Here is a 23,264-nt window from a genome sequence, read left to right on the forward strand (position 1 = left end):
AACCACTATCATCCTAGAGTGACAGGTGTGAATGTGGAAATCCCATTAAATTCTTTGAATTGGATCCCGTTAAATACTGCTAAAAACCTTATGGGTAATCAACAATAAATTTTAAGCTTCCAATTATTATATAAAATTTAATATATAATAATACGAGGCATGAAATAACTTGCGTTTAAAGTGTTTCTATATAATAGGGCATCACAAGAGACAATTCAAGGATAATTTAATGCTTAGTACTGTGAACTCGGATTGGGTTCTGATTTCCACCTCTCAAAGAAAAACAAACCAAAGCTTACATCCTCTGATAAATATACTGAGAGTTAGTCAGATTCCCGTTATGGTTCGAGATCTCACATTAGGTTTAAAACCTTCAGCATAATTGTGTAGTACCAAGTCTATTATGAGGCCCAGAGTGACAAGTGTGAATGTGGTGATCCTAAAATGATAGGTTTGAATGCAACGATCGAATTGACTGATGGCATGAATTGCAGGGACACATTAGTAACCAAACAAAACTATTTTATTCCAATGTTCTTAACAGGTGGGGAACTAAATGATTTTTAAATTAAATGTCTTATTCTTTGATTTGAAATTGAAAACCATTCAAATACTTTTCGTATCATCCATTCGATGATGTATTAGATGAAGAATATTCTCTCGAAATCAAATCTTGTCTACTCATTTATTTCAAAATCAAAATTCCTCAAGACCAATTCCAATATAGACCAAGCCTACGGTGTAAAAATATAAATTTTCATATAATTTTTTAATAAAATTTATACTAGCTTAGATCCATCTAACACTGGATCTATCCCATGCCGACAGGAATCAAATCCCTTGGTGCAAACCTTCTTTTTGGAGTGTATAATTTGAGGAAACGTTTGCATCTCAATGGATTTGATCCCTCTCGATGCATGATAGATCCAGTGTTAAATGGATCTAAGCCGGTTCCATTTGAGGGCAACAATGTCACATTTTTAGATTATCATTATTATGTATATGTTTGAGATTAACTTCAAAATTCACACTATGTTTTCTTTGCTTTGCGTGACCATATCATTCTCTTGTTTAATTTATTTTGTATTTCTTGCCTTGAATGGCTTGTACATTTGTGTTTGGATGCTTTGAGTCGTTTGTGTGTTTGGATTTAGACGATAACGTTTTTTAATATTACAGTTGTCGTGTTATATTTTCATATGTGTATATAATTGTTTATTAGTAATTAGTTGGTGATGAAGAAGGGATACACTCTTATCAATAGTTTGTATGAGGATTGATGCTACACATCTATTTCATTTAATTTTAGGTATCAGAACTTCTGACAACTAATTAATTCTCAATAGTGTCCCTCTGGGAATTACTAAATATATCTTGAAGAGTAGTTTTAATCATTTATTGCATCAAGATTACTCTCGAAATAATTTTTTCTTTGCTAATGTTTGAAATCATTTATTTCCTTCAAAAACATTCTAATGATTTTTTATATATAGTCTATTCAACAAAGTCAAGAAATAATATATTTTTGATTTTTTTTAATGAGTGGCTAGAATTATAAAATCTTTACATTATTTGTTTCTCCAAACAATTATCACATTTCCTTCAAGAATATTTTGATTTGTTTTGAATGTTTATAAATATATCTTTTCCTCTTATAACTATTATGAAAACATTATTCTATGCAATTATCTATTAGTAATTTGTTTTTTTCCGAAGAAAAAGCGAACTTTTTATTAAGAAAATAAAAAGTTACATTGCATATGCTTTTAGCATTTCTGTTGATTCAGATGACTGTTGTTTAGTCACTTCATAAGCACAAAAAAGCTCTCAGTCTTTTTTTGACTGACTGACTACTGAAAGTTTATCATATACTGCTGTTTGAGAATTCAGAATTTACCTATTTTACCTTCCTCCCTTCAAGAGGCATCATACTTTTGACAAAAATTATATTAGGGTCTCCTTCAATGAAGGAAAACAACCCTTTACATAGCTGTAAGTTCTTTGTATGAGACTGTTAGGTAAAGTAAAAGAAGTTTTCTCTTTGTAATTACCAAAAACAAAATACATGCCAAAAATATAAACAGTGAAAACCATGAGCAGAACAAAAATAAATAGAGAACCGCTGTCACTGAAGAGGATCAAAAGGAGGTAGATCAGAAGAATGAGATTGCCCCTGTCTTTCTTCGACCACTGTCCAGCTTCCCATAGCTTGCTGTAGACCTTTCTTAGAAAGCTGGTCTGCTTCAACGTTTTTATCCCTGTAGACATGACATATGATAAAGCTGTTAAATGATGATTTTAATAACAGAATTTCTTCCATAATGATCTTCAATATTTGATTTTGGCATATAGAATTCCCATTGACCCAGTTTATGACATTGAGAGAGTCTCTGAAGATCTGGATTGTGAAGATGTTTCTTTGAAGAAGCCAGCAGAGAAGAAGACGCAAGGCGGACAGCTCGGCAAAGTTGTTAGAGCCAGAACCTAAACCTACAGATGCTTTTAGGGAGTGATCAGAGTTTAGATGAATGCACATTCTTGCACCAGCCCTGTTATTTTGAGATTCTCCATCGAAAAAGGCCCAGGGGATGCCCTCCTGAATAATAACAGGCTTGTGTTGAGCACGGGGATTTTTAACTTTAGGGATAGGGATAGCTGAGTAAAAAGCAGCACAGTTAATTGTAGTAACAGATGTTGGGGTTTCCTTTTCTTGAAACAGACTTTTATTCCTAGCTATCCATACCCCCCAACAGAAAATGAGAGGGAGGTTTCTCATATTCCCCTCGGGGTAATTCTGCCACCATCTTTCCCAAGCTTCTTCCATGGGTTCGATCCCCCATTGTGCCTTAATGCTTAGTAATCTGCTTATCTCCCCCCAGATCTTTTTTGATTCTGAACAAGATATAAAAAGGTGACTTATTGTTTCCTCTTCTGTCTTGCACAAAGGACACCTCCCTGGCCCAACCATATACCTTGCTCGCAAAATATCCCAAGTTGGAACTTTTCTTTTTAGCAAACACCAAAAAAAGATCCTGGCCTTAGCTGGGCATTTTAACTTCCAAATGTGTTTCGACCACCACTCTGGTTCTCCCCAGCCTTTCTTTGACATTAAGAATTTATATCCATCTTTTGGGGTGTAATCTCCTGATTCTCCCTGAGCCCAAATCAGCATGTCTGGATCATTTTTAAGCCTGACATTGGAGCGTTTGAGCTCTTGGATGAATGAGCACCATTCGTTCTTCCACATGTTGTTTATTCCTAGCTCTTCATCGTTTTTCCAGGCCTGTCCCCACATAGTAGAGTGGCCTGTCTTTTCCACCTGGTTCAGAGTGAAAATGCCCTTACTTCCTAGATGTCTGAGAAGACCTGGGGATAAAACAAAGTTTTCATTACATCCTACCCATGGGTCCCTGCCAATCCTCATTTGTATCTATTAGTAATTTTAAATATATGTAATTGCTTATTAGTAATTAGATGGTGATGTAGAAGGGAGACGATCTTGTCAAGGATTAATTTTCTCTTTGCAGGAGGATTGATTCTGCACATCTATTTCATTTTAATTCTAGGCATTACAACTTTTGACAACTAATTAATTATTAATAGAGTCATTTTAAGTATTACTAAATATATCTTGATTTTTTTTTTTAATAATCCACAACGTCAATATTAACAACATATAATTCATCTAATGAAAGTAATCAAATAAGATTAGAAAACAACATCTGCACTGAAATCAATGCATCTAATTCAAGCAATCAACTCAGATTAGAAATCAACATCTACACTTTAATCAATGCATCCAGTGAAAGCAATCAAATAGGATTAGAATCCAAATCTACACTAAAATAAATGCATCTAGTACAAGAAATCAAATAGGATTAGAAATCAACATCTACACTGAAATCAATGCATCTAGAGCAAGAAATTAAATAGGATTAGGAATCAACATCTACACTGAAATCAATGCATCTCATGCAAGCAATTGAATATAATTCTAAGAAAATATCATCTACACTAAAATCAATGCATCTAGTGCAAGAAATATTATTTGATCTCTCCCCTCCATCTAACCTTGAAAAATATTTTTAATAATCTACAAACTCAAGATTAACAACATCCAATCCATCTGATGCAGGCAATCAAATAGGATTAGAAAACATCTACATTAAAATTAATGCATCTAATGCAAACAATCAAATAAGATTAGAAATAAACTTCTACATTGAAATCAATGATCTGGTGTGACGAATCAAATATAATTAGAAATCAACATCTAGACTAAAATTAATGCATCTAGTGCAAGCAATCAAATAGGATTAGAAATCACCATCTGCACTAAAATTAATGAATCTAGTGTAGAAATCAAATAGGATTATAAATCATCATCTACATTGAAATCAATGCATCTTGTGCAATAAATGTTCTTCCCTCCCCCCTCCATCTATATCTATATCTCCTTTCATCTCTCCTTCTTTGTCTCTCTATCTCACCCCTCCACCCCCAAACACACACACCCTCTCTCTCCATATATATCTATCTCTCCCACCCTCCCTCCCTCTCTCTATCTCTCTCTTCACCTCCCATCTATATCTCTATCTCCCTTTGCCTCTCCTTTCTCTCTCTATATCACCCCAAAGCATACACACTCTTTCTCCATATCTATCTATCTCTCCCTCCCTCTTCCTCTCCCTCTCCCTCTCTCCCCCTTCTATTTATCTTCCCTCCTTCTCTCTCTCTCTCTCTCTCTCTCTCTCTCTCTCTCTCTCTCTACCTTATCACTCCCTCTCTCTCTCCACCATTCTCTCTATATGTCTTTCTTCTTACCTACCTCTCTCTCCCCCTCCAAATCCCTCTCTCTCCCTCCCTCTCTCCTCTCTCTCATGTCCTCTCTCTCTTCTTTCATCTCTGTCACTTTCTCTCCCACCTCACTCTAAGTCTCTATCTCCCCCCCTCTCTCTCTTCATCCTCCAACTTTGTCACTATCTCCCTCCCTCCCTCCTCTCTCTTTCTCTCCCCCCTTCCTTCCATTTCTCCTTCTTTATCTCTCGATCTCACCCCAAAACATACATTCTCTCTCTTCTTCTCTCCCTTTTCACTCCCTCTCTCTCCACTTTTCTCTCTCTTTGTCTTTTTTCTTCACTCCCTCTCTCCCCCTCCAACTTCATCTCTCTATCCCTCCCTCTCTCCTCCTCTCTCTCAAGTCTTCTCTCCAGTCCTTCCCCTCTCTCCCTGTCTCACCTACCTTCCTCCCTCTCCCCCCATCTCTCTCTCTCTCTCTAACCTTGTCCTTATCACACCCCCCCTCTCTCTCTTCCCTCCAACCTTGTCACTATCACTCCCCCGTCTGTATCTCTCTCTCTCTCTCTTTGTCATCCAACCTTATCACTATTTCTCTACCCTCTCCATCTCTCATTCGTCTCTCTCTCTCTTCATTCCTCCTTTTCCCTCTCCTTCAATGTATCTCCTCCTCTCCCTTGTCACTCCTCCTATCTCTCCACTTGTGTCACTGTGTCTTTGTTCTTCCCCCCATATATATCTAGAGTTAATATATATCATGATATATTAATATATATTATAATATAACAAATTGAATATTATATTAAATTTAATATTGCATTAATCCAAAGTTATTAAATTTAATTATATTAATATTAATTATAATATCAATATTAGATTTAATGATGTTTTTTACATGGCATGATAACAAAATTTATAATAAAACTACATCAAATTAATATTTTCAAATATTACAACTTTGATGTGGAAATATTATGTCTTTAAAGATTTTAATATATCCCTAGGGTATGGCTTTTCCTTTAATAAAAATTATTTTACAAATGTTAGTTAAAAGAAATATTAAAAGATTTTGGAGCAAGATTTTCGATTCTTTGTGTTGAATTAACTTTTTTCCTTTGATTTAAGAAATGACATTGGCTTTAGTAAAGAGTAAAAATGTTTAAAATTTTACCTAATTTGGAATTTTAATGTGTTAAATTCTTTTCTTAAAGGTAAATTTATGATCCATTCAAATTCACTTATATGATAAAGGAACTATTAAACACATGAGATAATTTACTATCCATTCAAATACATAGTTATATTTTAATATAATCTTAGTCCATTAATAAGATTAGAAAGATATATAATTCAAGATTGGGTGACATTAGCCAAAATTATTTTTATTATTTTTTTGAGAATGTGGCATACTTACACTTGGTTGTAGAATACACCTCTCATACAATAATATAATTTTTCAAATTATATTTTAGTAAAATTATATATATAATTTATTTTTTCATGTTTTTTATATTTTTTATTTCTTTATAATAATTTGTTATTACTTCATGTTAATTATAAATAGATAAAATTAATTTTTTATAATTTTCCCATAATGTTCATTTAGTAAAAATGAAACTTCACATATGGAATCTTCTAAACTTTAGACACCCTAGCCAAGGAAACAATGTTAAAGTTATATATTTCACTTAACTTCTTTATAATTGTTTTTAGTGATTATAACACTTCAAGAAAGTGAAATTGTTTTTAGTAATTATAACACTTCAAGAAAGTGAAAGATTAACATGGTTTGATTATTATTATTAGTGTATGAATAATATGTTAATGTCTACCAAATTAAAAAATAGTTTATGAGGTCACTTAAAAATAATTAATGCATGAATGGTATTAAAAAAAAAAACTAATTACGTTTTTTATAATTTTCTCATAATGTTTATGTAGTGAAAATGAAACTTCACATATGGAATCCTACAACTTTAAAGAATGTAGCTAAAGAAACAATGTGAAAGTCATATGTTTCACTTAACTTCCTTATAATTGTTTTTAGTGATTATAACACTTCAAGAAAGTGAAGGATTAAAATAACCCTATTATTCTTAGTACATGAATATTATTTTAACATTTACCAGATTTAAAAATAATTTATGAGATCACTTAAAAATAACTAATACATGAATATATTAAAAAAAACTAATTACATTTTTTTTATAATTTTCCCATAATATTCCTTTACAAACTTTAGATAACTTAGCTTAAAAAACAAGAAACAAGGTGAAAATTATAGGTTTCACTTAACTTCCCGTATAATTGTTTTTAGTGATTATAACCATTCAAGAAAGTGAAAGATTAAACTAACTCTATTATTATTAGTACATGATTAATATTTTAAAGTCTTAGTGATTATAACAAAGTGAGAGATTAAGATAACTCTATTATTATTAGATGATAATAATATTTTAAAGTCTTCCGCCCGATTAAAAAATAATTTATAAGATCGCCTAAAACTAATTAAATGCATGCATGATATTTTAAAGTCCATTACATTAAAAAATGGCCTATAAGACCATCTAAAAATAGTCTATTATTGCAATAACCTAACCCTAAAAAAAGATATAATTAACAATTTTAATTAACCTTAAAAGACGTGATTGTTTGATCAAAGGGTATGGGTCATGACCATCCATATATAAACCGATTTCATTGCAGCTTCCCCGTCGCTTAAATACAGTTGCACAACTAATTGTTCTCACAAACCGTTGCACCAAAACGAGAAACGAGAATGGAAGGGCAAGGTGCTGATTTTGACTGGAACGATTTTCCTCCGGATTTGGAAAGGAAAATATTTGCGTGGTTACCCGCTGAATTTGTCTACAGGTATCGGAGAGTGTGCCAAGAATGGAACGCCATCCTTTCATCTAAATTATTCTTAACCAGTATATGGCCAGAGACACCCAGCAACAAGCAGCCATGTTTGCTACTCTGCTATGAGAAGGCGGAAATGCCTTGTTTGGCTTTCGACTTCTACAGATGGACATGGAAACCCTGCTTCTCCCTTGGTTTCCTAACAGAGAAACTACGGCCCCGCGTCGGCCCTGTCGGCCCTGTTAGAGTCACCTGTAGATCATCAGCGGCAGGCCTACTCTTGGTGAACTTCTACGTTTGCAATCCTTATACGGCCACTTCCATCGAGCTTGCTGACATGCCATTGATAACGACCATTATCGAAGACTCAATCGTGGTTGAAGGTGACGGGCCACCGGAAGACATTTTTAAAGTGGTGGTGTTGGGGCAAGCCAACCGGGCGGCACGATGTTTCGTAGAACTCTACGATGCCAGTAATCTTGAAAAGACATGGAATATTGCGGGTCATCTTCGGCCTGACTTAATTTTCTTCAAGGATCCGAATTTTGGCGTCAAACGCGAGATGGTTTATTGCGATGGTGCGTTCTACTTTTTAGGGCACCTTCGTGTAGAACCGTTGGGTATTGTGGGTTTCAGCATGCCGTCAAGTGTTACTGGAGACGCAGAAACTCCGGTGCCCCTACTTCTTGCGCCCTTCCCTGAAGAACTGCGTAATCATCGCCTCTCCTCCCCTCGGCTTGTCACCTGCGGATCGCGGCTACTCGTCGTTGCAGCAATGAGAGAAGGGTTTCGTAGAGATCGGATTCGTATTTGGGAGTTTGAGAGTGACCACCGTCGCACCCCAATCGGTTCGTCGCCCTGGGCGTGGAAGGAGATTGCAAGGGTGCCTGAATTGATATGGGAGGACTTTGACACTATAAGGGAGGAGGAGAGTGTGATGCCGGATTGGGAGCAATTTAGGATTCACGTTTTGCCCAGCCCGCATGAATGCTTTGATTGCATAGGAGTAGGGGATCACCTCTGCCTCTTACCATGGTGGAACTGTTACATTCCCAAACTACAACCAGAAGTAGCGCTTGTTTATAATTTAAGGACAGGTTCATGGAGGTGGACTCCTCCATCTCCAAAGGACGGCATGCATCCATTCCAGAAATGGTCCCACATCTACCACGGAATGGCATTTAAACCGTTTTGACTGGTTAAAAAGTCTCCGTTAATTTTCTGAATTGTGATTCATATTATTTTTTTAAAGCCTATTCAATTTTTTAAGGACTTTGTCTAATAAATTCGGTTAAGATTTTAATAAAATTTGTTATATTCAAGTTTTTCGGTGCCCCAGAGTTTTTATGGTGAGAGGATTGAAACACTATCACTACTAAATTTTCATGTAATAATACATTTGGATTTTGCAATTTATATATTTTGAATATTTCAAAAAATGTCTAAATCCAATTTATATATTTTGAATATTTCAAAAAATGTCTAAATGCACTGCATTAAAATATATTTAAATATAAAAATTATATATTTAAATATAAAAATTATACAATTTCATATAAATGTTTATAATTAATTTTAGTAAAAAAAAAATATATCTAATAATTAAAATATATTTAAATATAAAAATTATACAATTTCATATAAAGGTTTATAATTAATTTTAGTAGAAAAAAATATATCTAATAATTAAATCTCACTTTAATTATTATTGTTTCCTTTATTGTTTCTCTTAGTATTAGAGAGCTTAAGTAAATTAATATATGAGAAAAAAATGTGGAGGGATCATCAAAGTTCTCATATCATCCTACTATATATTAATTACTTATTTGTTACATGCTAATGAAATTATGCTATTTGGGCATGGTTCAATAAGGGAAGTCTCTCATATGAAGGAAATTATGAGGGTATATGGTAATGAAAATGAGACGGAATTCACCATGTAGAATTTCATAATGCTATCTCATATTTTGGAAGAGAAATTGGACACCCTTGGATGGTTATAAATACAAGTTAAAATAACCTCCTTTGGACATTGTCATCAAACATCTTCTTCTTCTCTTCTTCTTCTCTCTTATTTGGTTTGGCTCACACAAGTCTGAAGTAGGTTTGCAAAACTTGGTTCATATGGTCTTAAAATTCAGTGGACACCCTTGGATGGTTATAAATACAAGTCAAAATAACCTCCTTTGGACATTGTCATCAAACATCTTCTTCTTCTCTTCTTCTCTCTTATTTGGTTTGGCTCACACAAGTCTGAAGTAGGTTTGCAAAAATTGGTTCATATGGTCTTAAATTGCAGGGTCCGAACTCACATGTGTGAATTAGGATTTTGGTTCGTAGTCATAATGTTGAAATATGAAATTTTGGTTCGTAGTCATAATGTTGAAATATGAAAATTTTGGTTGTATCCTCACACATACACGGAGCATTTCAGCCACCTACAACAGCCACCTGCATGATTGCTAGCTCCATGCGGCTAGGACCTATGGTAACCTCCATGATTGCTAGCTCCATGCGGCTAGGACTTATGGTTGCTTGGAACGATAACTTAGATCAGTATTATCTCTTGGATATTGTTTGGTTGGTTTTTCTGGATAGTCTTGCTATTGAAGAATTGGAATTTTGTACTCTCTTTGGTTAACATTGTATGCCAATCTAATAAGAAGAATAATTTGAAAGGTTTCCCTTCTTGTGGAGTTTTTCTTCGGTCTTTGATCAAACCTAGTGTTTCTTATTTGTCTCTTATTTTTCATTGTATTTATTATTCTATCTACAATTGTTATTGATTATTGAAAGATTGAATTGTCTTGAAAAATTGTAAATTAAAGAGAAGAATTAGATTAATGTGATTGTAATAGCATAGACCTAATCTTATTTAAATATATAATGACACATATTTTATAAATGAATAGTGGCATGTGTAAAAATAATTTTTTTGTTTATTTTTGATAAGTTTTTTTGTTTGTTTTTGTGAGTAACACAGCGTGGCATGAAACCTTGTCTACTCATTTATTTCAAAATCAAAATTCCTCAAGACCAATTCCAATATAGACCAAGCCTACGGTGTAAAAATATAAATTTTCATATAATTTTTTAATAAAATTTATACTAGCTTAGATCCATCTAACACTGGATCTATCCCATGCCGACAGGAATCAAATCCCTTGGTGCAAACCTTCTTTTTGGAGTGTATAATTTGAGGAAACGTTTGCATCTCAATGGATTTGATCCCTCTCGATGCATGATAGATCCAGTGTTAAATGGATCTAAGCCGGTTCCATTTGAGGGCAACAATGTCACATTTTTAGATTATCATTATTATGTATATGTTTGAGATTAACTTCAAAATTCACACTATGTTTTCTTTGCTTTGCGTGACCATATCATTCTCTTGTTTAATTTATTTTGTATTTCTTGCCTTGAATGGCTTGTACATTTGTGTTTGGATGCTTTGAGTCGTTTGTGTGTTTGGATTTAGACGATAACGTTTTTTAATATTACAGTTGTCGTGTTATATTTTCATATGTGTATATAATTGTTTATTAGTAATTAGTTGGTGATGAAGAAGGGAGACAATCTTATCAATAGTTTGTATGAGGATTGATACTACACATCTATTTCATTTAATTTTAGGTATCACAACTTCTGACAACTAATTAATTCTCAATAGTGTCCCTCTAGGTATTACTAAATATATCTTGAAGAGTAGTTTTAATCATTTATTGCATCAAGATTACTCTTGAAATAATTTTTTCTTTGCTAATGTTTGAAATCATTTATTTCCTTCAAGAACATTTTAATGATTTTTTATCTATAGTCTATTCAACAAAGTCAAGAAATAATGTATTTTTGATTTTTTTTAATGAGTGGCTAGAATTATAAAATCTTTACATTATTTGTTTCTCCAAACAATTATCACATCTCCTTCAAGAATATTTTGATTTGTTTTGAATGTTTATAAATATATCTTTTCCTCTTATAAATATTATGAATACATTATTCTATGCAATTATCTATTAGTAATTTGTTTTTTTCCGAAGAAAAAGCGAACTTTTTATTAAGAAAATAAAAAGTTACATTGCATATGCTTTTAGCATTTCTGTTGATTCAGATGACTGTTGTTTAGTCACTTCATAAGCACAAAAAAGCTCTCAGTCTTTTTTTGACTGACTGACTACTGAAAGTTTATCATATACTGCTGTTTGAGAATTCAGAATTTACCTATTTTACCTTCCTCCCTTCAAGAGGCATCATACTTTTGACAAAAATTATATTAGGGTCTCCTTCAATGAAGGAAAACAACCCTTTACATAGCTGTAAGTTCTTTGTATGAGACTGTTAGGTAAAGTAAAAGAAGTTTTCTCTTTGTAATTACCAAAAACAAAATACATGCCAAAAATATAAACAGTGAAAACCATGAGCAGAACAAAAATAAATAGAGAACCGCTGTCACTGAAGAGGATCAAAAGGAGGCAGATCAGAAGAATGAGATTGCCCCTGTCTTTCTTCGACTACTGTCCAGCTTCCCATAGCTTGCTGTAGACCTTTCTTAGAAAGCTGGTCTGCTTCAACGTTTTTATCCCTGTAGACATGACATATGATAAAGCTGTTAAATGATGATTTTAATAACAGAATTTCTTCCAAAATGATCTTCAATATTTGATTTTGGCATATAGAATTCCCATTGACCCAGTTTATGACATTGAGAGAGTCTCTGAAGATCTGGATTGTGAAGATGTTTCTTTGAAGAAGCCAGCAGAGAAGAAGACGCAAGGCGGACAGCTCGGCAAAGTTGTTAGAGCCAGAACCTAAACCTACAGATGCTTTTAGGGAGTGATCAGAGTTTAGATGAATGCACATTCCTGCACCAGCCCTGTTATTTTGAGATGCTCCATCGAAAAAGGCCCAGGGGATGCCCTCCTGAATAATAACAGGCTTGTGTTGAGCACGGGGATTTTTAACTTCAGGGATAGGGATAGCTGAGTAAATAGCAGCACAGTTAATTGCAGTAACAGATGTCGGGGTTTCCTTTTCTTGAAACAGACTTTTATTCCTAGCTATCCATACCCCCCAACAGAAAATGAGAGGGAGGTTTCTCATATTCCCCTCAGGGTAATTCTGCCACCATCTTTCCCAAGCTTCTTCCATGGGTTCGATCCCCCATTGTGCCTTAATGCTTAGTAATCTGCTTATCTCCCCCTAGATCTTTTTTGATTCTGAACAAGATATAAAAAGGTGACTTATTTTTTCCTCTTCTGTCTTGCACAAAGGACACCTCCGTGGCCCAACCATATACCTTGCTCGCAAAATATCCCAAGTTGGAACTTTTCTTTTTAGCAAACACCAAAAAAAGATCCTGGCCTTAGCTGGGCATTTTAACTTCCAAATGTGTTTCGACCACCACTCTGGTTCTCCCCAGCCTTTCTTTGACATTAAGAATTTATATCCATCTTTTGGGGTGTAATCTCCTGATTCTCCCTGAGCCCAAATCAGCATGTCTGGATCATTTTTAAGCCTGACATTGGAGCGTTTGAGCTCTTGGATGAATGAGCACCATTCGTTCTTCCACATGTTGTTTATTCCTAGCTCTTCATTGTTTTTCCAGGCATGTCCCCACATAGTAGAGTGGCCTGTCTTTTCCACCTGGTTCAGAGTGAAAATGCCCTTACTTCCTAGATGTCTGAGAAGACCTGGGGATAAAACAAAGTTTTCATTACATCCTACCCATGGGTCCCTGCCAATCCTCATTTGTATCTATTAGTAATTTTAAATATATGTAATTGCTTATTAGTAATTAGATGGTGATGTAGAAGGGAGACGATCTTGTCAAGGATTAATTTTCTCTTTGCAGGAGGATTGATTCTGCACATCTATTTCATTTTAATTCTAGGCATTACAACTTTTGACAACTAATTAATTATTAATAGAGTCATTTTAAGTATTACTAAATATATCTTGATTTTTTTTTTTAATAATCCACAACGTCAATATTAACAACATATAATTCATCTAATGAAAGTAATCAAATAAGATTAGAAAACAACATCTGCACTGAAATCAATGCATCTAATTCAAGCAATCAACTCAGATTAGAAATCAACATCTACACTTTAATCAATGCATCCAGTGAAAGCAATCAAATAGGATTAGAATCCAAATCTACACTAAAATAAATGCATCTAGTACAAGAAATCAAATAGGATTAGAAATCAACATCTACACTGAAATCAATGCATCTAGAGCAAGAAATTAAATAGGATTAGGAATCAACATCTACACTGAAATCAATGCATCTCATGCAAGCAATTGAATATAATTCTAAGAAAATATCATCTACACTAAAATCAATGCATCTAGTGCAAGAAATATTATTTGATCTCTCCCCTCCATCTAACCTTGAAAAATATTTTTAATAATCTACAAACTCAAGATTAACAACATCCAATCCATCTGATGCAGGCAATCAAATAGGATTAGAAAACATCTACATTAAAATTAATGCATCTAATGCAAACAATCAAATAAGATTAGAAATAAACTTCTACATTGAAATCAATGATCTGGTGTGACGAATCAAATATAATTAGAAATCAACATCTAGACTAAAATTAATGCATCTAGTGCAAGCAATCAAATAGGATTAGAAATCACCATCTGCACTAAAATTAATGAATCTAGTGTAGAAATCAAATAGGATTATAAATCATCATCTACATTGAAATCAATGCATCGTGTGCAATAAATGTTCTTCCCTCCCCCCTCCATCTATATCTATATCTCCTTTCATCTCTCCTTCTTTGTCTCTCTATCTCAACCCTCCACCCCCAAACACACACACCCTCTCTCTCCATATATATCTATCTCTCCCAACCTCCCTCCCTCTCTCTACCCCTCTCTTCACCTCCCATCTATATCTCTATCTCCCTTTGGCTCTCCTTTCTCTCTCTATATCACCCCCAAAGCATACACACTCTTTCTCCATATCTATCTATCTCTCCCTCCCTCTTCCTCTCCCTCTCCCTTTCTCCCCCTTCTATTTATCTTCCCTCCTTCTCTCTCTCTCTCTCTCTCTCTCTCTCTCTCTCTCTCTCTACCTTATCACTCCCTCTCTCTCTCCACCTTTCTCTCTATATGTCTTTCTTCTTACCTACCTCTCTCTCCCCCTCCAACTCCCTCTCTCTCCCTCCCTCTCTCCTCTCTCTCATGTCCTCTCTCTCTTCCTTCCTCTCTGTCCCTTTCTCTCCCACCTCACTCTATCTCCCCCCCTCTCTCTCTTCACCCTCCAACTTTGTCACTATCTCCCTCCCTCTCTCCTCTCTCTTTCTCTCCCCCCTTCCTTCCATCTCTCCTTCTTTATCTCTCTATCTCACCCCAAAACATACACACTCTCTCTTCATCTCTCCCTTTTCACTCCCTCTCTCTCCACTTTTCTCTCTCTATGTCTTTCTTCTTCACTCCCTCTCTCCCCCTCCAACTCCATCTCTCTATCCCTCCCTCTCTCCTCCTCTCTCTCAAGTCTTCTCTCTAGTCCTTCCCCTCTCTCCCTGTCTCACCTACCTTCCTCCCTCTCCCCCCATCTCTCTCTCTCTCTCTAACCTTGTCCTTATCACACCCCCCCTCTCTCTCTTCCCTCCAACCTTGTCACTATCACTCCCCCGTCTGTATCTCTCTCTCTCTCTCTTTGTCATCCAACCTTATCACTATTTCTCTACCCTCTCCATCTCTCATTCGTCTCTCTCTCTCTTCATTCCTCCTTTTCCCTCTCCTTCAATGTATCTCCTCCTCTCCCTTGTCACTCCTCCTATCTCTCCACTTGTGTCACTGTGTCTTTGTTCTTCCCCCCATATATATCTAGAGTTAATATATATCATGATATATTAATATATATTATAATATAACAAATTCAATATTATATTAAACTTAATATTGCATTAATCCAAAGTTATTAAATTTAATAATATTAATATTAATTATAATATCAATATTAGATTTAATGATGTTTTTTACATGGCATGATAACAAAATTTATAATAAAACTACATCAAATTAATATTTTCAAATATTACAACTTTGATGTGGAAATATTATGTCTTTAAAGATTTTAATATATCCCTAGGGTATGGCTTTTCCTTTAATAAAAATTATTTTACAAATGTTAGTTAAAAGAAATATTAAAAGATTTTGGAGCAAGATTTTCGATTCTTTGTGTTGAATTAACTTTTTTCCTTTGATTTAAGAAATGACATTGGCTTTAGTAAAGAGTAAAAATGTTTAAAATTTTACCTAATTTGGAATTTTAATGTGGTAAATTTTTTTGTTAAAGGTAAATTTATGATCCATTCAAATTCACTTATATGATAAAGGAACTATTAAACACATGAGATAATTTACTATCCATTCAAATACATAGTTATATTTTAATATAATCTTAGTCCATTAATAAGATTAAAAAGATATATAATTCAAGATTGGGTGACATTAGCCAAAATTATTTTTATTATTTTTTTGAGAATGTGGCATACTTACACTTGGTTGTAGAATACACCTCTCATACAATAATATAATTTTTCAAATTATATTTTAGTAAAATTATATATATAATTTATTTTTTCATGTTTTTTATATTTTTTATTTCTTTATAATAATTTGTTATTACTTCATGTTAATTATAAATAGATAAAATTAATTTTTTATAATTTTCCCATAATGTTCATTTAGTAAAAATGAAACTTCACATATGGAATCTTCTAAACTTTAGACACCCTAGCCAAGGAAACAATGTTAAAGTTATATATTTCACTTAACTTCTTTATAATTGTTTTTAGTGATTATAACACTTCAAGAAAGTGAAATTGTTTTTAGTAATTATAACACTTCAAGAAAGTGAAAGATTAACATGGTTTGATTATTATTATTAGTGTATGAATAATATGTTAATGTCTACCAAATTAAAAAATAGTTTATGAGGTCACTTAAAAATAATTAATGCATGAATGGTATTAAAAAAAAAAACTAATTACGTTTTTTATAATTTTCTCATAATGTTTATGTAGTGAAAATGAAACTTCACATATGGAATCCTACAACTTTAAAGAATGTAGCTAAAGAAACAATGTGAAAGTCATATGTTTCACTTAACTTCCTTATAATTGTTTTTAGTGATTATAACACTTCAAGAAAGTGAAGGATTAAAATAACCCTATTATTCTTAGTACATGAATATTATTTTAACATTTACCAGATTTAAAAATAATTTATGAGATCACTTAAAAATAACTAATACATGAATATATTAAAAAAAACTAATTACATTTTTTTTATAATTTTCCCATAATATTCCTTTACAAACTTTAGATAACTTAGCTTAAAAAACAAGAAACAAGGTGAAAATTATAGGTTTCACTTAACTTCCCGTATAATTGTTTTTAGTGATTATAACCATTCAAGAAAGTGAAAGATTAAACTAACTCTATTATTATTAGTACATGATTAATATTTTAAAGTCTTAGTGATTATAACAAAGTGAGAGATTAAGATAACTCTATTATTATTAGATGATAATAATATTTTAAAGTCTTCCGCCCGATTAAAAAATAATTTATAAGATCGCCTAAAACTAATTAAATGCATGCATGATATTTTAAAGTCCATTACATTAAAAAATGGCCTATAAGACCATCTAAAAATAGTCTATTATTGCAATAACCTAACCCTAAAAAAAGATATAATTAACAATTTTAATTAACCTTAAAAGACGTGATTGTTTGATCAAAGGGTATGGGTCATGACCATCCATATATAAACCGATTTCATTGCAGCTTCCCCGTCGCTTAAATACAGTTGCACAACTAATTGTTCTCACAAACCGTTGCACCAAAACGAGAAACGAGAATGGAAGGGCAAGGTGCTGATTTTGACTGGAACGATTTTCCTCCGGATTTGGAAAGGAAAATATTTGCGTGGTTACCCGCTGAATTTGTCTACAGGTATCGGAGAGTGTGCCAAGAATGGAACGCCATCCTTTCATCTAAATTATTCTTAACCAGTATATGGCCAGAGACACCCAGCAACAAGCAGCCATGTTTGCTACTCTGCTATGAGAAGGCGGAAATGCCTTGTTTGGCTTTCGACTTCTACAGATGGACATGGAAACCCTGCTTCTCCCTTGGTTTCCTAACAGAGAAACTACGGCCCCGCGTCGGCCCTGTCGGCCCTGTTAGAGTCACCTGTAGATCATCAGCGGCAGGCCTACTCTTGGTGAACTTCTACGTTTGCAATCCTTATACGGCCACTTCCATCGAGCTTGCTGACATGCCATTGATAACGACCATTATCGAAGACTCAATCGTGGTTGAAGGTGACGGGCCACCGGAAGACATTTTTAAAGTGGTGGTGTTGGGGCAAGCCAACCGGGCGGCACGATGTTTCGTAGAACTCTACGATGCCAGTAATCTTGAAAAGACATGGAATATTGCGGGTCATCTTCGGCCTGACTTAATTTTCTTCAAGGATCCGAATTTTGGCGTCAAACGCGAGATGGTTTATTGCGATGGTGCGTTCTACTTTTTAGGGCACCTTCGTGTAGAACCGTTGGGTATTGTGGGTTTCAGCATGCCGTCAAGTGTTACTGGAGACGCAGAAACTCCGGTGCCCCTACTTCTTGCGGCCTTCCCTGAAGAACTGCGTAATCATCGCCTCTCCTCCCCTCGGCTTGTCACCTGCGGGTCGCGGCTACTCGTCGTTGCAGCAATGAGAGAAGGGTTTCGTAGAGATCGGATTCGTATTTGGGAGTTTGAGAGTGACCACCGTCGCACCCCAATCGGTTCGTCGCCCTGGGCGTGGAAGGAGATTGCAAGGGTGCCTGAATTGATATGGGAGGACTTTGACACTATAAGGGAGGAGGAGAGTGTGATGCCGGATTGGGAGCAATTTAGGATTCACGTTTTGCCCAGCCCGCATGAATGCTTTGATTGCATAGGAGTAGGGGATCACCTCTGCCTCTTACCATGGTGGAACTGTTACATTCCCAAACTACAACCAGAAGTAGCGCTTGTTTATAATTTAAGGACAGGTTCATGGAGGTGGACTCCTCCATCTCCAAAGGACGGCATGCATCCATTCCAGAAATGGTCGCACATCTACCACGGAATGGCATTTAAACCGTTTTGACTGGTTAAAAAGTCTCCGTTAATTTTCTGAATTGTGATTCATATTATTTTTTTAAAGCCTATTCAATTTTTTAAGGACTTTGTCTAATAAATTCGGTTAAGATTTTAATAAAATTTGTTATATTCAAGTTTTTCGGTGCCCCAGAGTTTTTATGGTGAGAGGATTGAAACACTATCACTACTAAATTTTCATGTAATAATACATTTGGATTTTGCAATTTATATATTTTGAATATTTCAAAAAATGTCTAAATCCATTTCAAAAAATGTCTAAATGCACTGCATTAAAATATATTTAAATATAAAAATTATATATTTAAATATAAAAATTATACAATTTCATATAAATGTTTATAATTAATTTTAGTAAAAAAAAAATATATCTAATAATTAAAATATATTTAAATATAAAAATTATACAATTTCATATAAAGGTTTATAATTAATTTTAGTAGAAAAAAATATATCTAATAATTAAATCTCACTTTAATTATTATTGTTTCCTTTATTGTTTCTCTTAGTATTAGAGAGCTTAAGTAAATTAATATATGAGAAAAAAATGTGGAGGGATCATCAAAGTTCTCATATCATCCTACTATATATTAATTACTTATTTGTTACATGCTAATGAAATTATGCTATTTGGGCATGGTTCAATAAGGGAAGTCTCTCATATGAAGGAAATTATGAGGGTATATGGTAATGAAAATGAGACGGAATTCACCATGTAGAATTTCATAATGCTATCTCATATTTTGGAAGAGAAATTGGACACCCTTGGATGGTTATAAATACAAGTTAAAATAACCTCCTTTGGACATTGTCATCAAACATCTTCTTCTTCTCTTCTTCTTCTCTCTTATTTGGTTTGGCTCACACAAGTCTGAAGTAGGTTTGCAAAACTTGGTTCATATGGTCTTAAAATTCAGTGGACACCCTTGGATGGTTATAAATACAAGTCAAAATAACCTCCTTTGGACATTGTCATCAAACATCTTCTTCTTCTCTTCTTCTCTCTTATTTGGTTTGGCTCACACAAGTCTGAAGTAGGTTTGCAAAAATTGGTTCATATGGTCTTAAATTGCAGGGTCCGAACTCACATGTGTGAATTAGGATTTTGGTTCGTAGTCATAATGTTGAAATATGAAATTTTGGTTCTTAGTCATAATGTTGAAATATGAAAATTTTGGTTGTATCCTCACACATACACGGAGCATTTCAGCCACCTACAACAGCCACCTGCATGATTGCTAGCTCCATGCGGCTAGGACCTATGGTAACCTCCATGATTGCTAGCTCCATGCGGCTAGGACTTATGGTTGCTTGGAACGATAACTTAGATCAGTATTATCTCTTGGATATTGTTTGGTTGGTTTTTCTGGATAGTCTTGCTATTGAAGAATTGGAATTTTGTACTCTCTTTGGTTAACATTGTATGCCAATCTAATAAGAAGAATAATTTGAAAGGTTTCCCTTCTTGTGGAGTTTTTCTTCGGTCTTTGATCAAACCTAGTGTTTCTTATTTGTCTCTTATTTTTCATTGTATTTATTATTCTATCTACAATTGTTATTGATTATTGAAAGATTGAATTGTCTTGAAAAATTGTAAATTAAAGAGAAGAATTAGATTAATGTGATTGTAATAGCATAGACCTAATCTTATTTAAATATATAATGACACATATTTTATAAATGAATAGTGGCATGTGTAAAAATAATTTTTTTGTTTATTTTTGATAAGTTTTTTTGTTTGTTTTTGTGAGTAACACAGCGTGGCATGAAACCACCATCATCCTAGAGTGACAAGTGTGAATGTGGAGATCCCATTAAATTCTTGGACTTGGATCCCATTAAATACTTCTAAAAACCTTATGGGCAAACAACAATAAATTTTAAGCTTCCAATTATTATATAAAATGTAATATATAATAATTCGAGGCCTGAAATAACTTGCGTTTAAAGTTTTTCTATATAATATGGCATCACAAGAGACAATTCAAGGATAATTTAATGCTTAGTAGTGTGAAGTCGTATTGGGTTCTGATTTCCACCTCTCAAAGAAAAACAAACCAAAGCTTACGTCCTCTGATAAATATACTGAGAGTTAGTCAGATTCCCGTTATGGTTCGAGATCTCACATTAGGTTTAAAACCTTTAGCATAATTGTGTATTACCAAGTCTATTATGAGGCCGATAGTGACAAGTGTGAATGTGGTGATCCCGAAGTGACAGGTTTGAATGCAATGATCGAATTGCTTGATGGTATGAATTCCAGAGACACATTAGTAACCAAACAAAACTATATGATTCCAATGTTCTTAATAGGCGGCGGACTAAATGATTTTTAAATTAAATTTCTTATTTTTTGATTTGACACTGAAAATCATTTAAATACTTTTCGTATCATGTATTCTATGATGTATTAGATGAAGAATATTTTTTGGAAATCAAATTTTGTCTATTCATTTATTTCAAAATCAAAATTCCTCAAGTCCCCAATTTCAATATAGACCAAGCCTACAGTATACAAATATAATTTTTTAATCAAATTTATACCAACTTAGATCCATCTAAGGCTAGATCTATCCTGCGCCAAGAGGAATCAAATCCCTTGGAGGATTGATGCTACACATCTATTTCAATTAATTTTAGGTATCACAACCTCTGACAATTAATTAATTTTTAATAGTGTCCCTCAAGGTATTGCTAAATATATCTTGAAGAGTAGTTATAAGCATTTATTGCATCAAGATTACCCTCAAATAATTTTTTCTTTGCTAATGTTCGAAATAATTTATTTCCTTCAAAAATATTGATTTTTTATCTATAGTCTATTCAACAAAGTCAAGGTATAATATATTTTTGATTTTTTTGATTTTTTTTAATGAGTGGCTAGAATTATAAAATCTTTACATTATTTGTTTCTTCAAACAATTATCACATTTCCTTCAAGAATATTTTGATTTGTTTTGAATGTTTATAAATATATCTTTTCCTCTTATAAATATTATGAAAACATTCTTCTATGCAATTATCTATTAGTAATTTTGAATATATGTAATTGTTTATTAGTAATTAGTTGGTGACGTAGAAGGGAGACAATCTTGTTAAGGATTAATTTTCTCTTTGCAAGAGTATTGATTCTGCACATTTATTTCATTTTAATTCTAGGTATTGCAACTTTTGACAACTAATTAATTTTTAATAGTGTCCTTTTAAGTATTACTAAATATATCTTGAAAGTATTTTTTTTAATAATCCACAACGTCAATATTAACAACATATAATTCATGTGATGAAGGGAATCAAATAAGATTAGAAAACAACATCTGCACTGAAATCAATGCATCTAATTCAAGCAATCAAATGATGTTAGAAATCAACATCTACACTTTAATCAATGCATCAAAGCAATCAAATAGGATTAGAAATCCAAATCTACACTAAAATAAATGTGTCTAGTACGAGCAATCAAATAGGATTAGAAATCAACATTTACATTGAAATCAATGCATCTAGAGCAAGGAATTAAATAGGGTTAGGAATCAACATCTACATTGAAATCAATGCATCTCATGCAATCAATAGAATAGAATTCTAAGAAAATATCATCTACACTGAAATCAATGCATTTAGTGCAAGAAATATTCTTTGCTCTCTCTCCCCTCCATCTAACCTTGAAAAATATTTTTAATAATTTATAGTCTCAAGATTAACAACATTCAATCCATCTAATGCGAGCAATCAAATAGGATTAGAAAACATCTACACTGAAATTAATGCATCTAATGCAAACAATCAAATAAGATTAGAAATAAACATCTACAATGAAATCAATGATCTGGTGCAACCAATCAAATATTAATTAGAAATCAACATCTAGACTAAAATCAATGCATCTAGTGCAAGCAACCAAATAGGATTAGAAATCACTATCTGCACTAAAATCAATGAATCTAGTGTAGAAATCAAATAGGATTATAAATCATCATCTACATTGAAATCAATGCATCGTGTGTATTAAATATTCTTCTGTCTCCCCCACCTCCCCTCCATCTATATCTGTATCTCCTTTCATATCTCCTTCTTTGTCTCTCTATCTCAACCCCCCACCCCAAACACACACACCCTCTCTCTCCATATATATCTATCTCTCCCAACCTCCCTCCCTCTCTTCTTCCCTCTCTTCACCTCCCATCTATATCTCTATCTCCCTCTGGCTCTCCTTTCTCTCTCTATATCATCCCCAAAGCATACACATTCTTTCTCCATATCTATCTATCTCTCCCTCCCTCTTCCTCTCCCTCTCCCTCTCTCCCCCTTATATTTATCTTTCCTCCTGCTCTCTCTCTCTCTCTACCTTATCACTCCCTCTCTCTCTTTGCCTTAATATGATATAAAAAATTTGGATTTTTATGGACAAGAAATAAGAAAATA

General features: G+C 33.6%; 4 protein-coding genes across 4 annotated transcripts; 2 read left to right on the plus strand and 2 right to left on the minus strand.

Annotated features, from left to right (window-relative positions):
- Positions 1-2,125: 2,125 nt before the first annotated feature.
- On the minus strand, positions 2,126-3,295 carry LOC149163606 (uncharacterized). Its single transcript, XM_089429201.1, has one exon. It carries the CDS (start codon positions 3,293-3,295, stop codon positions 2,126-2,128), a length of 1,170 nt encoding a protein of 389 aa, XP_089285327.1.
- A 4,281-nt stretch (positions 3,296-7,576) lies between these two features.
- On the plus strand, positions 7,577-8,854 carry LOC149163607 (F-box only protein 6-like). The gene has a single exon (XM_089429203.1). It carries the CDS (start codon positions 7,577-7,579, stop codon positions 8,852-8,854), a length of 1,278 nt encoding a protein of 425 aa, XP_089285329.1.
- A 3,254-nt stretch (positions 8,855-12,108) lies between these two features.
- Positions 12,109-12,807, minus strand: LOC149163608 (uncharacterized). The gene has a single exon (XM_089429204.1). The coding sequence runs from the start codon at positions 12,805-12,807 to the stop codon at positions 12,109-12,111; it is 699 nt and encodes a 232-aa protein (XP_089285330.1).
- A 4,743-nt stretch (positions 12,808-17,550) lies between these two features.
- Positions 17,551-18,828, plus strand: LOC149163609 (F-box only protein 6-like). Its single transcript, XM_089429205.1, has one exon. It carries the CDS (start codon positions 17,551-17,553, stop codon positions 18,826-18,828), a length of 1,278 nt encoding a protein of 425 aa, XP_089285331.1.
- Positions 18,829-23,264: the final 4,436 nt, after the last annotated feature.

This window comes from Pinus tabuliformis, chromosome 5_1 (assembly GCF_031772625.1).
Source record: "Pinus tabuliformis cultivar Carrire ecotype Pingquan chromosome 5_1, CPIR1, whole genome shotgun sequence".
Classification (NCBI taxonomy): Eukaryota; Viridiplantae; Streptophyta; class Pinopsida; order Pinales; family Pinaceae; genus Pinus; species Pinus tabuliformis.

Bases quoted from the DNA above. Each gene is read 5' to 3' on its own strand.
- LOC149163607 (XM_089429203.1), top strand. From the start codon at position 7,577: ATGGAAGGGCAAGGTGCTGATTTTGACTGGAACGATTTTCCTCCGGAT.
- LOC149163606 (XM_089429201.1), bottom strand. From the start codon at position 3,295: ATGTGGGGACAGGCCTGGAAAAACGATGAAGAGCTAGGAATAAACAAC.
- LOC149163609 (XM_089429205.1), top strand. From the start codon at position 17,551: ATGGAAGGGCAAGGTGCTGATTTTGACTGGAACGATTTTCCTCCGGAT.
- LOC149163608 (XM_089429204.1), bottom strand. From the start codon at position 12,807: ATGGAAGAAGCTTGGGAAAGATGGTGGCAGAATTACCCTGAGGGGAAT.